This window comes from Phasianus colchicus, chromosome 2 (genome assembly GCF_987193195.1).
Source record: "Phasianus colchicus chromosome 2, bPhaCol1.hap1.1, whole genome shotgun sequence".
NCBI lineage: Eukaryota > Metazoa > Chordata > Aves > Galliformes > Phasianidae > Phasianus > Phasianus colchicus.
The window spans coordinates 82,051,617-82,070,535 of record NC_143437.1 but is presented as its reverse complement, the minus strand read 5'-3'; the positions used below and the strand labels follow the sequence as shown (position 1 = coordinate 82,070,535).

General features: G+C 40.4%; 1 protein-coding gene across 1 annotated transcript in view; it reads right to left on the bottom strand.

Moving 5' to 3' along the window:
• Window positions 1–18,919, bottom strand: part of LOC149919143 (uncharacterized) — a 35,850-nt gene that overhangs the window by 14,897 nt on the left and 2,034 nt on the right. Inside the window, exon 2 of the mRNA XM_090136184.1 lies at window positions 13,626–13,736. Coding sequence (XP_089992310.1) covers window positions 13,626–13,736 — 111 coding nt within the window. The remainder of the gene's footprint in view (window positions 1–13,625; window positions 13,737–18,919) is intronic.

Here is an 18,919-nt window from a genome sequence, read left to right as displayed (position 1 = left end):
CTCCTTGCATTGCAATTTACTCATCTCCCCTCCCATCCCTAACTCTATTTTTTGCCATTATCCATTACCACCTTCCTTCACCTGTTTGTTTGAACACACAAAATGCCATTTTCCAGTTGTCTTACGTTTCATAACACAACAAATACCTGGGAAATTTAATCAGTGCCCCAATCCATTTGCACTGTACTACAAGCAAACTGCTGAAACTGAACAGTAGCATCTCATCTGTATTCTGCTAGCATCAGTGCTCCAGGAAATTTGAAGAAAAATACATTGGCTGTTATTAATACAGACTTTGCATTATTCTTTGGTTCTTTCATCTCCTGGGATTTGTTTTCAAGAGAAGATGATTCATCTCCTGGCTGTTAATCCAGAACCTCCTGTGACTACATTCAGATCTTCACCAAGGCCAGACTTTTTAACATCAGACTTCTAAGCAATGAAGAAAGTACCGTCTCATAAATGTAAAGTTTACAAGCACATGTGGCTGTTCTTTCCCATTTATTTAACAAGCACAAGCACTTTTGTAGCCATAACCCAGTTCTCACAGTTCAAAGACTAAGATGGGGTGCAAAGAAACCAGCAACCAGCATTTCTACAGCTACATTCTCCACACGCAATTCACCCAGTAGTAGCAATATTTAAGACAATCACTAGGCTTCCATGAAAAGAGAATCGAGATCTTGTCTGATTTCATTTCAAATCTACTGAAAACAGAGGAGAGCTTTTGCCAAGGCAATTTTGGCAAGCATTTCCAACGGTATTCTGGCTTGCCAAATTGCATTTGGGTTTTGCTGTACTTATTTACTTGTTCAGTAAGCTCGGAGAAGTAGAAACATTTGTTGCTGTAGAGAATCTGGCTAACTTTGAAGAGTTGGAACAACACTTAAAAGAATCAGACAGTCTGACTTAGGGATTTGATCTATTAGCCTCAGCTCATAATCATGTTGCATCCTGATGCATTAGAATTAATCTACAGCTCAGCTACTTGAGTTGCGAGACCAGACAACTTTGAGCTCTCAAATACTTCTAATGTGCTATTTTTAATATAGCCAAATTTTATGCCTTTCAAAAATACCATCCAATGCAAGCTGTAAGATGACCCTGAATATCCTCTTTAGAAATCAAAGAGCACAACTACACTTTATATGACACATGTCCTAAGGATCTGATTTTCAAAAGACATTAAAGTCTACCAAAAAAATTAAGTTACACTCCTTCAGGACACTCCTAGTTAAAGGCCATTCTCTTGAAAACACTGTTCCCACCATCACTCCCCAGAGCCTTGGTCAATACCCTATTTCTGCCCTGTCACTCAAGCATGCAAAAACACTTTTGATCAGATGCTTCAGAGGTACAGCCGTGCCTGACAGAACAATGCTCTACTCAAAATCCTGAGAAAAAACCTGAATATTTCAAAAGCATCATCTACAGCACCCATTTTCAAGTTTTTGGCACCATTTTGCCCGTGTTTGTCTATTACGTGTTTTCAGTTTTCCTTTTCTCAGTTCTACATTCTTTGCTGACCAAAACATTCCTTTTTCACATCTCCCTCTATTCCTCTAACTACTAACGCTGCACACTACCTTGCAATCTACACCAATCTTGTCTTCTCTTTTCCAACACATAAACTACGCACTAAGTCACAGTCATGATCCAGCTATTCTCAAAGCACATTGGAGAGAAGTACACAATAATACCCCAGATTACACAATATTATTTTCCCCTTCTACGTTATAACACGATCTAAAGTCATCTTGGAAGTAGAACATGATCTAGTTCTCTCACCTGACATTAAAAAGCACATTCTAACAACTTAGAACATCAACCTACTATCTAGTAGACACCTACATGACATTTTTCAAAAACAGAAATAAAGTGCAAGTTCATTCTAGCTCTCCAACTTCTAAATACACGCATATTTCAGCTGCATTCAAGACAAATGTTACCAGCTTGCTTCCTAGGAGATACATGTAACCTGTTACATGATACTTTCCCATCTTCATTATACCTTCCCAATATTAGTTCATCTGCAACCTAACAAGAATACCTCTGGTCTCCTCCAGGTAAACCAACTACTAAACAAACAATACCTCCCAGTCTTCCTCACCCTCCTCCCTCCCCACCCCCACTAAAAAAAAAAAAAACCCCACACAACTAAACAGCAAAAAAACAAAAACAAAACTAATAAAAATCAACAAAAATACCATAAGATCATTAAAATACATCTATTAAAAAAAAATAAAAATCAATGTCTAGCTCTCTCCTTCTCTGAGAAACATTCCACACCATGATAATACTCCACTGACAGTTACAGTTTTAAATCTGTTGAGCAATTTTTAATCCCACTGATACGTGGTTTCTACACTTCTTACTATTTCAGTTTTTTTTTTTTTTCCCATCAGGATGTTAGGATTGCTAAATCAAATACCTTGAATTACAACACAGAGGCTAGTATTTATGACATCTCTAAATCTGCCTGATTTAAAAAGAAATAAAATAAGACGACAACACGGTAGGTGAGTTCAATTTCCTGGAATTTCACAATCATCTGCTATAGTTACCTGCTTTGATCTAAACCCTATTTCTGTAGTTTTGATCAAAATACCCATCAAGCTGACAACCTATAAGGCAACTACACACTCTACCTACACAGTTAAGCATTGATACAAACTAGTTTCAATCTGTGATCTGGAGTACTCAATTTTAGATCAGCACTTCACAGAGTTTCTCATATTAGTCTCCTCTAGCTCACTGATATAAACTAGAACATGCAAATAATTTGTATCATATTTTAAAAGCTGTGGTTAAGCATCCTCCTAGCTTGCTACATGAAAAAAAAATTACATCAACATTGTCAGGTGTCTGACAGGTTGTCTGATATGTGGCTTTTCAAGCACATATCTGACAAATCTATCAAGTATTTTTGTCTCCGCACTGCTCCCTGACTTCTACCTGGTCACGGAACACCAGGACTAAAGCTACTTTTCTTACTAATAAAGTCTTACTTTCTTTAACTGCCCAGCTGTCCTCCTTCCACTCATGTCATTTTCTTACTATTTTTTACAATGCTTAATTACCTGCTAATTTATATTCATGAAATAAATGCTGCCAGCTATCGATTTAGGGATTTTTGGTGGTAGGAGGAAGGAAGAGACAGTATTTTTAATAGCAGTTTCTATCTCTATTCTCAGCCTTTTTTTTTATCTTTGTTATTTCCCTTGCTTTTTGATTCTCCAGCAACTAGTAAGATTTTTGTAGGCTATTCTAAAGTGCTCCACTTTTTCCTGTTCACATTTCATCTCTCACCTTGTGTGGTTCAAAGTTTTCTACCTTTTGAATATCCTCCTTTAACAGCAAAAGATTACATTCATCTGACCACATACAGACTTCTAAGCCAAGATACCCACATCTGAGCTAGTTATCCTACAGTGATACTACTAGAGATAAAGAAGAATAAGCATGGCAGCTGGGAACAATTCACCCCTTTCCTACATACACATCTAAAATTAATCATACAAATTGCCTCATGAAAGTACCTCTCCTTCTTCATTAGGGTAAGTCTAAGGTGGTCCAACTCCGAAATAACCAACTACACCACAGCTGTAGAAAGCTCAGCACTATGAACCCTTCCCACAAGTATTTCTCACCAGCTTTCATGAACAATGATATATATGATATATACACGTTATGATAACACCACAAACACACTGTAGGACAGAGAAACTGCATTTCCTGCATTTTTCCCCAGTAAGTCAACACCACATTTCTATTCAGACTTAATTCCCATTTGTTTAGTTACTTAATTGCTCAGAAAATAAAAAAGTCACTTTTTTTTTTTTTGACGTACTTTGCCAATCCACAGATACCTGTATTTATGCAACCTCCTAAATGGCTGCCATGTTATTTCCAAGGCCAGCACAGAACAGAAAACCACACACCTGCAGGCGCAGAGTAACAAGGCCTGCAGATACATGCATCCATATCAAATGCGTCTGGCCTGTGCCTGGAAATGTTTGGCAAGATGCTGCTGCACATGCTAAGCAGCTCTAGAAAGCACTAAAGAAGGTTTAGCATGGTTTATCGGGCAAGACTGCATGCCAGCCTCAGAGGGCCAGTGGAGTCACCCCATAGCCCACAGTCCCAGGCTGTGGGAGCAGGAGGGTCTAGCTCTGTGAGCCTAGAGCCTGAGCTAGTTTTAAGAGCGTACACGAGACAGTGTTTGTGCTACCTGCTATACATACGTTTCCCCACTCCTCTCAGCAGAGCCGGCTGGACCTTTGCAACCCATCTTCCTTTCATTGCCTCCCTTGCATTACACAGAAGTTGTAATTACTGGCTGCAGTCTCTTGAAGGACATCACTATTTGTACAGAAGACTAAGAACTCTCTCAGCAGGTATAATTTCAAAGAGATAGTAAGAACTGTTGCAAATACATCCTGTGTAGGTTTTCATCTGTTTCACTGCTGTTTAGGTTAAGCTGTTAAAAACCCCTCCATATGTTTTGAAAACATTTCAGTGTGTTGATGATTAGCACTTGTAGCTATAGTATTAATCACCACTATGAATCTCAGAGAGACTTTAAGACTATAGCTTTCAGCAATCAAAACAGAGTAACTCCAAGGTTCATTCTAGCCTCTACACATTAAACTGACAGCACACTAATAACATCCTTGCTCCAAATGAACAGTAGCATTTGGTCTTCATGTAAACATACTGGATATTCCACTGCTTCTGTTGAGTTTTTTTTTTTAATTGTCAAGCAAGATGAGCATATACTCCATGGAATAATGTTGTAAATAAAAACAGTTACAGTGCTTGAAACTAATTGTATTAAAGAAACTCTAGAATGCAGGGCTGACTGCTCTGCTTTGCTTTCCATCTAGGCAACTGATGGAAAAAGAACTGAGTCATTTGCACAGCTTCCTGTGCCTCTCTTCTCCCCTCTTCATATCATATCATATTACTTTGAGCTTGGCTGGTGCATGTATGCACACACACCTGTACACAGAGACAAATGAAAGAATACAAAGTAGAGGATATCAGCCTTATACTGTAGAGTTGGTTAATACAATTAGTTTTGAAAATATATGTCTAATACAAAAATATAAATAAACATGCGACATACACATTCTTATGCTGAATGGCAAAAAGGTTTCTTGAGGATAAGAAAAAGTATTTGCCACTCTGCACAGGCAAAAGTTGACTGTTTCCCCAGAAGTGGCAGCACACACCAGAAGTACAGCTATCACCTCTGCAAACTCAACAATCCAATACGGAAATATTTACGCTCCTCTCAAAGTACAAAGGTGGTGATGAGGACAAAGGAAAAAAAGTAATATAAAAATGACTGTAAGAAGATACCTAACAGCTTGTAGCCTTCAGAAGAGCGCGCAAACTCTTCCAAGGCTTTTACTACATTGAAGTAGTTATAAAGGTGTTGATGATTAGCTTTTTATTTGTGAAATCAAGCAAAAAAAACTTTGAGAAGTTTGAAAAAAGAAGGTGAAGGCAGTAATGGAGAACAGCATTATAAGACAATTCCATGTGGGACTATAGGTTGGAAGGTCTTGAAGACAAAAGAAAGCAGGTTAAGTTGCATCTACTGAATAGCAGCGAGTCCATCAAGGAAGGCAAAGAGGTGAGTGATCCAGTCAAAGCAAAGTAACAAAAGATCTCAGCGCAGCATTTTGTAGAGATAAGAAGGAATTCCCAGCCTTTACACAATGCAATAAAGAAGGAGCCAAGGACAAGCAAGCACTGAAAAAACAGCTATCAACTGAGGTACACCTGGATGCCCAGAAGAGACAGCAAAAAACTCCTGAGTAATATCCTTCACTTCAAATGCTATTCTTGCCTCGTTAGGAAGAAGCGCTGGAGCTCATTTGTGTTGCTCTGCATTATCAGAGGAGGTATATATTTAATTAAATAACATACAAGGAGGTGAAAAAAAATAAAACCTTCAGCAGCAACATAAGACAAGAGTTACTGAAAACATCTCCAACTTACTGACAAGAAAGAAAGCAAGCACCAGTGACAGAAGGTTGAACTGGGGCAAAAGGCTGGTTATCCATATTAAATCAAGAGAAGTATTGTGAAATAAAAGAAGTTATATTTACATGCATTGCCAAAAAAAAATGCCTTGAGGCATCATCTGGAAAAACACTATTCCACTGCACTACACGTGCCTTCCTTCTCATATCCTTTGTTCATTTATTTGTTTCATAACAACTGTATGAAGCTTTTGGGGAAAATAAAAGAACAGTCTGCACAAAGTTTTATTATATATCAGTACCAAAAAATAAAAAGGAGTGATTTCATGCATCTAGGTCAATAAATTGTTACTTATGAGGAAAGAAGTTACATACTCAATTCAACTTATAAGTAATCCTTTCCAATTCAGATTTCTTACAGAGTGGCAGGATTAATTCATCTTGCCTTGCTGTATCTTTAAACAAAAAAGCACTTTGAGCACAAATGTATTAGGTCTATTCCACTTACCAGTAATAAAGAAGGTCCATAAGAAGTGAGGCTATTAAACACTCACTTATCAAGCAAAGAGTTAAAGTGCATATTTGAACAACTTATGTTTTCAAATGTGGCTTGAATAGGAGCAGCAGCTCAGTACTGAAAGCTTTCCATTCATATCATCAGCTGTATTCTCTTTGTAACAAGTGCATATGTAGGCAGATGGATTGTGTCTTTTCCAACAGCTGTCCCATCATTTTCAAGATGATTTCCATAAACAGTATGTATGGGTGTTTTGTTTTTTTTGTTTTTTTTTTTTAATAAAGCTTTGTCATCTTCCCTCCTTTCTCAAAGGCAGACAGGACTTCTTCTGAAACACTCAGAGAAGAGCTGCTCTTTGCTTTTACACAAATTCAGAAAATGAAGCAGCTTTTTAAAAGAACGCACCTTTTAAATCAATGAAGAGGACTTGAATCCCCTCTCCCAAAAGCAAGTCCCCTCCAAGCGAGATAGTAACCTCAATCAGAGGCATGGCCTCATGAACAGCATAGAGGATAAAATAAAACCAAAAGCCTGCTTCCTCTGCACACAGAAATTAAGGACCACCACTCTAACATTATTCTGAAGCTTAATCCTAGCAGGTTTTAAGAGGTCGCTGGCAGAAGGTAACTTGTCTGAAGCTGTTTTTCTGGAAGAAAACACCTCGTGTGCATGCAATGAGATTAGAGGCTGAAGAAATCAGTTCCAATGTACTTCTACATTTCCCCAAGAGGAAACACGCTGAGCTTTGAGACAATACGTAATTCAGGAAGAAGAATAATAGAATGGGTATTGAAAGAATTTCCTGCCAAAGCACAAATACTATCAATATGTAAATCTTCAAAGTAGATACTAAATGCTTTTGATATTAAATACTCTGCCTATGCAAGTTCTCTCCTCTTGCTCAACCTCTTCCTCAAATATACAGAAGAGCTTTCCAGATGACGAGACTGTTAAGAATGCTCTGCCTGGATAGTGTTTCACAAGTGTGTCCTGCTTCCATGAATTTCATTACAAGGTCACATGGAAAATTCTCTGGGTTAGCAAAAAAGATAGATTTAAACCTAGGAATGCTGCAGAAGCACCCACCTAAAAACTTGGCATTCATTCATCTCTCTCAACTATTGCTCTGCGATGTCAACAGTAACACCCATCCCCATCACTCAGGTATAACCTGACTGCTATGAGTATTTCTCATTTCTTTTTTGTCATTGATACTGTGACATTTCAGTGAAGCCTTTGTAAATCTACCCCTTAATCCTGTTTCCTCCAGGGTCACGGTCCCAAGTCACGTTTTGTGACAATACTTACAGAAGATCCCACTACTTTTACAACAGATGTAATCCCATTTCTGATATCTATCTCAGCCCCTGATCTCAGTATGGTGTTAAGACAGTGTAGCAATTGGACAGAATAACCCAATGGAAAATGCATTACAACAGAAGTGTGATGACAGGACAGGCACAATAGAAAGGTACTATAAAGGAAGGGAAGAAGACTGCTTACCTGTATCAGAAGATTCTAGTTTGCAGGGGAAAGCTTCACCAAGGATGGATCTCCAACTAGAGAACCTTTCCCAGTGGCAGTCAGCTCCTAAATGACGCCTAAGAGAGGTGCAGCCAGGCTCCACCCCTTCCTGTCACACAGCTGAATTGCCTTCACCTGTGCTGCCAGGGCTGACCAGGTCCTTTCCCTGGGTGATCAATCAGTGGTTCAGGCTGTGACTCAGCAGTTCCCATACAGATAGCAATACCTGTAAGTCAAATGTGGATTTATGACACTCTTCTTCCTCTGAGTTAACTGCAAGTTTTTCTTAGTTTTGTGAGAAAAGACTTCTAGAAACCTCTACCCATTCAACCTGCTCCATCTGCACTTACAAAAAAAAAAAACAGTCAACCAAAAAACACCCCTTCATCTGTGTCTGTCCTAACTTCACTCCCATGTACCACCCTACTAATCATAGAATGGCTTGGGTTAGAAGGGACCTCAAGGAACATCAAGCTCCAATTCCCCCACCATTGGCAGGGCCACCAACTTCCACATTTAATGCTAGACCAGGCTGCCCAGGGCCCCATCCAGTCAGGCCTTGAACACCTCCAGGGACGGGGCATCCACAACCTCTGAGCAGCCTGTTCCAGCACCTCACCACTCTCACAGTAAACAACTTTCCCCTGACATCCAAGCTAAATCTTCCCTCCTTCAACTTACAACCATTTCCCCTACTATTATCTACCCCTTCAAAGAGCTGGCTCCCCTCCTGTTTATAGGCTCCCTTTGGGTACCAAAGGTGTCTTCTTTCAGGATATATATAGTTAGTATAACTGACTAAGAAGCTGCCACTTTGGTTTTCCTCTATTTCCAATCAGAAAACAGCTCAGCACCACCTACACACAGACAGCCACTCTGTATAGCCATGACATAAGCTGCTCCCTTTATCCCCCTGGTTTTCCACTTTTCCCATTTGTCCTATGTCTGCGTTATCTAGTTTCCACTTTTATAGCTGGTCTTGAATTAGACTGTAATTCCTTGTCAAGATGGCAAAGCATACAAGATGTTCAGTACTAATCCTAGCAGGAGCCATCAAGCACTACTGAAATGTAATAGAACCTAAACTTATGGCAAGTCCACAAACCTCCACGAAAAGTGGTACACAAAGCTAACTACGTTTCCTCAAACAGAGTATGTTTTCTTCACCCTTTACATACAGCTTTAAATAGACATGTCAATAATGTTTTATGAGAGTCTTGAGGGGACAATAGCTCATTTAAAGAACAAAAATCAGCATGTTCAGATAGTCTTAGGTTATCTGCATCTTGTATGAAATGTAAGGGATGCGTTAAAGTATAAACCCCTGTATTTTTGTACATAGACATATTTGAAAAAGAAGGACACTGAGAATAGTAAATAACAAGTTGGCAACAAGGCTCTCTCTACCAAAGGTATAGATATTTAAAACGCATACCAACAAGATGCCTATCTTCTTTCAAAAGTGAACACACAAGTGCTTTCAGTGTCAGCTTGACACAGCTATGTGCTATAGCCTTGCTGCTCTTTTTCTGATATGACAGCAGTCATTGTTAGACCAAAGGCAGGCGAGTACCATCCCAATCCCACAAGCTGTTCTCTCCACCTAGAATTCTGGGGTCAAATTTAACTATTGGTGTCCACCCACACACAAAACTAGTTGGCAGGACTGGAGTCTTCAAATCATCTCAGCTGACCTCTAGAAACAACTGAACCAGCCTTCAGTATTTCCTACATTTTTGCAAGGGGTAAGAGGGAAGGTGAATAAATGGAAAAGGGAGAAGGGGAGGGAACTTCTGGGCCACAAATGACTGAGACACTGTGATACATGTCAGACACAAACCCAATCAAATAAAGCTTGCCTGTCCTCTCCATCATTTTTCAGGATTGGCCTCTTCCAGGAAAAAATACTTTTTGTCTTTTTTTTTTTTCCAGTGTCACTGTAATTGGTGTATTTCCAGCTTCTAAAAGCCCTGTAAGTGATTGTTTCCTACAAGGCTTCAGATTTCAAATTCTAAATGAACTATTACAGAAATGCTGCATGTGTGTACTAATCTTGTAATCTCATAACATCAGCAAAGCCTAGAAACCAAGCCAAACAACATGTACAGCCAAGCAAACTGCATGGCAACTTGCTTCTAGAAACACAATTGAAAGTTTGTAGTTAAAGATATAGCCTAATTTATTTCTTGTTTAACTTTGTATTCAGTTTTTTTTTTATTTTATTTTAAAAAAAGGTTTTCACAGCTCCTGTGAGAAACTGGATGATTTCTAGACACAGGCATCACATGTAATATGTAGAAAGGTTTGGCCTAAACTCATATGTCTGTAATAAACCAAATAGAATAGAAGTTTTAAACAGACAACTATGCTTTAGGTGTCAAACATTTCTTGACGTCTGTGGCAGTTGGCAGCTGCAAACATCCGACTGAAAGCCCCATCTGCTGCTTCACAGCTTCCAGTCGAGGATGTTTACAGTCGCTCACTGTCAACAGCAATACACATTCCTCAGCTGTTTACTTTACATTATGAACATGCAGAGGCCTCCGAGCAGGTTAGTTTAGATTGCTACAACTTCTGTTGCTGTGTTATTACATGCAGAGGTGCATGGGGCAGTTTTATGAGTATTTACTAATGAGATAAAAGAAGCCTAACTTCCAGAGAAATATTTTCAAGCAGCCAGGCGTACTTACTGCTCAAGCATTGCATTTAGAGAATTATGTTGGCTATTTTACTCCTGGTAAGAATTAAAAGAGACGTATGAAATAAAGCAACTTGTTTTCACTGTCGCACTTGTTTTGTTCTCTGAGACATTAGAGCAACCCTATCACACTTCTTGCAGAAACTGCATAACTGCACTACTGAGTAAGTTAACTAATCAGTGAAATGACTAAAGATAGCAGACAGTGCTAAAATAGCACCAAACCCACTTTAGGAACATTTCACTACAGTGCTTGAGATGGCTTTCTTCCCTGAGGAAAAGTGGATGCGAGGGAATTATGAGATATTAGAAGTTAATTTATGCAACATTTGCTTCCAAATAACATCGTAGAAGAGAAAAAAAAAAGCAACCCAGAGGGGACTGTGAGGAAGAGGGAGGAAGCTTTGCAAGGCTTCAATAAAGTTCAAACACGTTTGAAAAATTCTACAAATCATCTGAGGTAAGCAGTTGCTGCCACAATTCACATAGTTCACAGAATGGCATCTCTTACCAAACGAAAAAGCCAAAAGGATTTGGCACAATAACACTTCAGTTGTACAGTTCTGCTGTTTGTTTTTCATCCTGTCTCCAGTTTCCTTATTAAGTTAATGATGGGTAAAATTAAAGATTAATCACTCAACTATTTTTCTGAAGTCATATGAAACCACAGCACGCAAGCAGGGCGATTATATCACTCTAATTAGAAGGTGTTTCTCTTTGAAACTTTCTTGCCCCCAAATGAAATTGCTGTGCTGTAAACCTAGCAGGTTAAGAAAAGACCACAGTTGTTTGCGACACAGAAGCCTGTGGTGTATTTACTCAAACTGATAAGTGTGAAGGATGTCTATAAATCCCTTTCAAAACTCAGGGTTGTATTTTCTATTCCTAGGTTAATAAAATTAATCTTTTAGGCAGCAGGTGAAAACAAGCAGAATTACGCTGAGGCCTTCCCCTTTATTCAATACCAATGTGGAGCTATTAAAGCTTCCTAGGGAACCACATTTTCTCAATGGATCAAGTCACTAAGGAAACAAAGCAAACTTTATCAGTGCTGCACAACTCTACATTCCAGGAATTCTTAGCACTTGGCATCCATATACCACTCCAGAGGCACGAGATCAACTCTCCCTCTGTCTTGCAGAGCTACCAAGGAAAGCTATGAAATTCTCAGTGAGGTGCTCAGCTCCACAAAGTTACCAATGTGAGGAGGTACTCAGTGAGAGACCTCCCAAAGGGCACAAGGGAAAGAAAGTGTATTTCCTATCATGACATTTCTGAATAAAGAACAAAAAAAATAGTTCCTACTCTGGCAAGTTCTATCTTGTTTGACACAAGCCAGTTAAGAAATATATGAAGTCACCTTGCAAGACAATCTACACGGACTGTAAAAGCAAACAAAAAAAGTTCCTGTATTCAAATCAGCAATTGCAGAATGAAAATATTTGAGTTTAATTACAGCTGGTCATAAAACAGAGATTAGCCTCTCATTTGTAAATGTACTGATCTAATATCTACAACTTAAAAGGGGAAGGGAGTAGAGATACTACCAAATCCTACTACTTCGAATGAATTAAATGAAGGACATTATGTCAGCAACAACGTGCAATGTCACTCCATGTATGGCTTCCTTTCAGCTTTTAAAAGACATCAAACAGATTATATCTGTATGAAAGTCAAACCAAGGTCAATCTAAAACCGAGAGGCATTTTATCACACAGTATGGACTGTTAGGCAAGAGAATGCTATCAGCTATCTCTATGGCACTATTTAATTTGTACTTTTCTTGCATTTGAAGGAATAGTCACATAGCCTTAACAAGTGTTCAAATTGAAAGTGTCCAAGACTCAAACACCAATTAGCAGGATTCAATAACCACTGATTTTGATGAAGCTTTCAACAAACAGAGGATTTTAAAGAATAAAAAAAAAAAAAAAAGGAAAGGGAAGGAACACAGTGATAGGTGGAGACACTTTCCAACATCTTTTCACTTTATGTCATAGAAGCAGAAAGGTGCATACCAGTGGAACTCTAAGCATTCTTTAGCAAAAATAAAAAATCCAGCTGTTTTTCCCTAACTCTCCTGAAACTCCCAAGCAAGATGAAATGAATCATTGATGAAAAATGACAAAAGAAAACCCAAACAACAACAACAAAAAGAATTCCAACTGAAACAAGGATTCTGAAGTGCTGTTTGTATTCAAATTTTAAAATAGTGCCTTTTATCCATCACCTTCCATGCAGATGAGGTGATCTGCGGATTCAGACAGGTAAATTAGTTTTTATTTCTATTTGAATAACCACCGAAATGCCAACAGACAAAAATGCAAATTCAAAGAAAGCCAGATAAAACTTCAAAATAACTTTACTCACAAACAATCGTTTTCTTAGTTTGCTTCATAATAAACATTTTCCAAATCTGCCTGTCAAAAACCTTCAGATATTCATTAAATATGGAAAAAAAAAACACATTCCTTCTCTTCCTGTCTCTGACAGGACAGGACTAACACACATTACTTATATGAACTCAAGTTCACAGCTGTTAGATACAGCATGAGTATCTCCAACTGTTGCTAATGAATCTACTTCTTCCAACTGCATTTGAACTCACTGTGAAATGCCAAAAGAAGCTCCCCCTGCACTCAGCAATGCGAAAGCAGCAGTTGCAGACAAGCAGCCAAAATGAGACGCAGGACATTCAAACATTTGGAAAAGAGATGTCAAAACTAGAGTTTGGTAGAAGAGTATCAACAACATGCAGTGCATCTTCTTGGACCTCATCAACATCAGCTTTTAATCCAGCTCATCTAGGTGAAGGATCATGACTGTGTATTACACATCTTGGAACAACAAGTACCTCAGCAGCAACAAGTCTGGAGAAAGAACAAGAACTTACTTGCTGGACACCAGCTGATCCTGTTTCTGTTCCCTTTAATGTAGGATACACACATCCGGTGAGAACTGCATTCCTCAGGCACAGAAGATTGCTCCTCAAGTTTCCAGGAACCTGCATCACACATATAAACAGAAGCTATTGTAATTCCAGAAATTCAGATGACAGAATTCTCATTATTAAGACTGTCTGCAAGAAGTTAGATAGCTTTTAACAACAATTATTAAAACAGTGTCCTTTTTCAGTACATTCATTTAAAACCTAAAATGTGCTCAAAGTGACATATTACCTTTGATCACAGCTCTCTCCCCATTAGAGGGGATAAAGATTAACTGCCTAGGTTGTATAAGTATGCAGAAACTATACTGAAGAAGTTAGTTTTCTCACCACATAAGGGCATAATAAACTTTCCTGTTTATTATTTAAAGAAATAAACAGATTGTATAACTCAAACCACAATAAATCTGCAACTGAGCATCACCAAAACACCCAGATTCCTTTTAGTTAAGTCTTCAATGCAGAGAAGGAATTAATTCACACATTCATTTCTGGAGGAAAAGGGACATACAGAACCCCTCTACAGATGGATGGATGAACTCACAGGACAGAATCAGATTATTAGGAGAATAACAACAAAAGAGAGAAAGAGATTCAGATGAGAAGAGCATGAAAATAATACATTTCCCATGAGTATGTGGGAAGAGCATTTCCCAATAGTCCCAAATGCAACATTTCCCAAGTTCAGCAAGAACCATTTACTGGGATTTAAGAAGTTAGCTGTAACACAACACAGCGGACCTCACTGTCTATACTAGAAGAAAAAGCAAGATGGCCACACAGGGGATATTGTGCTGAAGACAACACTCTCCTGGTGAAACATCAAGCCTCCTGCACAGGGGACACTCTGCAGGAAGAGGGGGGCCACATGAGAGAAATTCATCTTTGGGGCTCTTCATCAGGAACCCGATTGAGGTTTAATAAGGGCAAGTGCAGAGTCTTACACCTGAGGAAGAATAACCACATGTATCAGTACAGGTTAGGGGATAGCCTGCTGAAGAAAACCTCTGCAGAGAAGGACTTGGGGGTCCTGGTTGCCAACAGGTTGGCCATGAGTCTGCAGCATGCCTTGGTGTCCAAGAAGGCCAATGGGATCTTGGAGTGAATTAAAAAGAGCGTAGACAGCAGATCAAGGGAGGTGATCCTACCCCTCTACTCTACCCTGGTAAGCCACATTTAAACTACTGTGTCCAGTTCTGGGCTCCCCAGTTAAAAAAAAAAAAAAAGATCTCCTAGAACAAGTCCAGCAGAGGACCACAAAGATGATAAAGGGTCTGGAGCATCTCCCATATGAGGAAAGGCTGAGTAACCTGGGCCTGTTCAGTCTGGGGAAAAGACGACTGAGGAGAAACCTGATAAATGTTCATAAATACCTACAGGGAGGTGGAAGGCAAACAGATGAGGGCAGGCTCTGCTCAGTGGTGTGTAGCAACAGGACAAGGAGTAAAGTCCTAAAACTTGAACACAGTAAGTTCTGTACTAATATGTGGAATAACTTCTTTACAGTAAAGTGACTGTGCCATGGAACAGGTTGCCCAGAGAGGTTGTGGAGTCTCCTTCTATCCGTGGAGATATTCAAGATGCATCTGGACACCTATCTGTGTGACCCACTGCAGGGTACCTGCTTTAGCAGGGTGGTTGGTGGTTGGACTCACTCTCTTGAGGTTCCTTCCAAACCCTGCAATTCTGTGATTGAGCCAACCACAACAATTTTCAAACAAAATTCACACTAGCATCCCACAAGAACATCTAGGACGCTTTCATCCTGTGATTTGGAAACAGTCTCCCAGTCCATGTTTCTCACATCCCTCATTTACAAAACGTAGTTTTGAAGAAATGCAGGAACTTAGCTCTTATTTTGTGGTGGCTGAGTGACCCATATCTCACACACAGCATGTTTACCCTCATATTTCTGGTTCCTGGGGCAGGAACTGGCTCTGCTTGCCTTTAGCCAGGGTCAAAGCACTAACTTGGACAGGACGGAAGAGCAGGGAAGCTTCCCTCGCAGAAACAGGGAAGGGCACTTCTCTGTTCCTATCATCACCACTCTCCAACAGAGCTCAGATGCAGTAAGGACTCCCAAAACAATTAACATAAACTTAACGTTTACCATTCATCTCCAGTACACCAACATGAATACAATCCCTGATCACAGAGCCGTTTTTACTCCATTTACTACAGAGAGAACTGCAAAGCTCCACGCTCTGCAGAAGAATCTGCCACACTTCAGCTTACACTTTCAGTTGTGCAGTTTGTCCTGAAGGTACCTGAACACTGCCAGAAATTTATACTGGACACAAGATGACTTCTGGATACTATGTTAAGCAATGCTTCACTAAGAATATGCAGAAAGCAACCCTGTTAACAACACCATATGCTATAGTGCTTTAGAAAAAGCTTGCTTATTCATAGCACTATGCAGATAAAATATAAAAAAAATAACATGTAAGGAACAAAACTGCAGTTTACATGCAGCATATGCATTAACCTTTGCACACAATAGACCAGGTGCAATACAGCTACCGAAATCCAGCCCTTCGCTTATTTCCAGCAGCCTCCCCTCTCCCTGGCCATGACCAGGCTTACAGCACGAGGCCGAGCATCACCTTCGAGGTAGCAAAATGCTTGCTGTTCCCACGGTCGTTAAGTACTCCACTTTATTGGTGAAATGTTGACATCACGCTGTCAGGGTCACGAACCTGAAACTGTTAGTGTTATACTTTTAGATTCCTCTTAACCTCAGCATGAAAAGTTCTTTCCTCCCAGCTCTCCAGAAACCAAGTAGACTGATGCATGCTGACAAAATGGTCCACCAAGCTAAAAAGGCACAGTTCAGCATTTGGAAGAGATGAGAGTGCATTAACTGACCACTTAAGGCAGTGAATGGGGTTTACCAACACAGATATCCCTGCTAAGCCCCCGTGACCAACCTGCAGAGGAATACACTGCACAGAAAACAACAGTGCCATGACCAAGAGCACACACACTAAAAGTTGCATGGCGGAGGAGAAGCAGAGCCAGCCCATTTGCTGCAGCCACAACAGAGCTGTGGGACAGGGAGGAAGAGATGAATGTGCTGAGAAAAGCTCCCCGTCAGTTTCAGTCCAAGGGAGAATCCCCCTCAAGGGGGAAAAAAAAAAAAACAACAGCAGTGAACATCACTGATTGCTATTCTAAATGTTATCCCTGCACAGCCTCCTACAGATGCAAACAAGGGGTTTAAACACATCTTGCTTTTGATCACTAGAAATAATTGCCCAGAAGTTATAGAAAAGGGGACAGGAGGCCAGCTACAAAAAGGTCTTTAACCAAAATTTTTCTCATGTTTATTAGCACAGAAAGTCCCTGGTGAATAAATATAGCTTTGTAGTCAGCTAAAAATTAGAGCTATTAGAATGTATCTTGACAGCTCCAAGAAAAGGGCTGCCGCATAGATGCTGAGAAAGTTTATCATCAACTTCCTACAAAAGCTTTAATTTAGCGTGTGGGTCACTGGAGAGAAACACTGAGGAAAGAACAGACTTCTTTTTTTTTCCCCCCCCTCAAATGATTTAATAACTAATCCCCTTAGGATTATGCCAGGCATGTCATACTAGGATGGCTTGGGCTCACCTTCACCAGAAGGTATGTTAAAATGCAACTATACTCATCGACAACAGCACTCCATCGCATGCAGTGTTACAAGGGAAAGGCATCTGTCGGGCTAACACTGATCAAGGCCACACAACTGCTCTGCTTTACTCAACATGAAGCAATACAGGCCAAAACGGCCTTAGAGAATAATGCAAAACCTTTTTTTTCACACACCTGAAATTAAAAGAGAACGCTTTTCTTTGCTCACAACCTTCAGAAAATGTAACAACAGAACCTGCCCTGCCACTTACAAAAGGCACATTTCTGCACTACAAGTGCTTGGTGTAAAGGGGTCACATGCAAACCACTGCACAAATGAGCAGGAGCTGAGAATGAGCTTTCCCGGTTTCTGTTAATTTATGGCCCAATGTTACATTCCTTTCATGCAATGCCATAATCTTCAGTGAATGACTTCACATTATCCTTCTCAGAGTAATCTAGGAATGCAGATAAAAAGAACATCAACCTTGCCTTCATAAGACTCTCTCTCTTAACCCTCAGGGGTTTAGGTGCCTGATAGAGTTTTAGATAGGAATAGAACTCCAAGCATGCCTGCTTGGCTGCCGTGTAACCCTGTAGTGCCTACAGCTCTCAGAGCAAACAGCCTGCTGCCCAGAGCATGTGCACCTACAGAACTGCCCTAATCACCAATGTGTTTCCAAAACTCTGTTCAGTTTTCAGATCCTTACTGTCATTCCCATCTGCTGAAATTAAAATGTGTTATGAGGCACGACTTCCAGATCTAACCTTAATCCTGACAATACAAACCATGAGTTTGGGAAGGGGCTGGCTATACCAGCACAAGCACCAGGACAGGAAGCATCCAGATTCACATCTCCTCAGCTCTATCTCAGGCCTCACTCCACAGCTGAAGATATCTCTGCTGTGAGGACCCCACACTTGGCCCTGCAGTGTCAGTAGGCAAGGTTCAGCCTGGGATTCCTGCCTCCAGAGGACACTGAGTCTGAAACTGCCCCAAACTGCAGAAGGATCCTCAGATGCAGGTTTCTGGCCTGGCCTTGGGATGGGGGGAGCAATGAAAAGTGACTACTCAGGCACATAACTGCAGGACAGAGCTTACAGCTGCAAATGGGAACAGCTGTACACCTTCATCCAGCTAGAGCAAAGGGCTGAGCTTCTAGAGAGGCCAACCTGCAGGTCAGACCTCCCAGGTCTCCTGCCATCCACTTCAGCCCCTCTGCCCACAGCTGTCCCTGGTCGCTGCCTTTCAGCTTCTCCCACAGAAGGTGCAGGTGCCTGCCATGACTTACAGGCACTGGGCCAGCTGCCAGCCAGGCAACCGCGTGTATGACTTCTCACACTGCCCGGGGTTCCTCACTGCCTTCTCCCATCAGCCGCAACAGAGGAATGTGTTTGAAGTACTCACTTGCACTCTGCTTTCTAAAGATTCAGTATAACTAATCACATATAACACTTGTGTCTATTGTACTTAAGTAAACAGCACTCTACCACTAGAGCAGCTCTCTCAATACAGCATAAGTTGCTGCTAGGAGCAGCACCTGGAACAGTCTCACAACCCCCCAGCGCACAGAGCACCAGGAGAGCTGCCGGGCAGTGCACGCATCACCTCTACTCCCGAGCTGTGC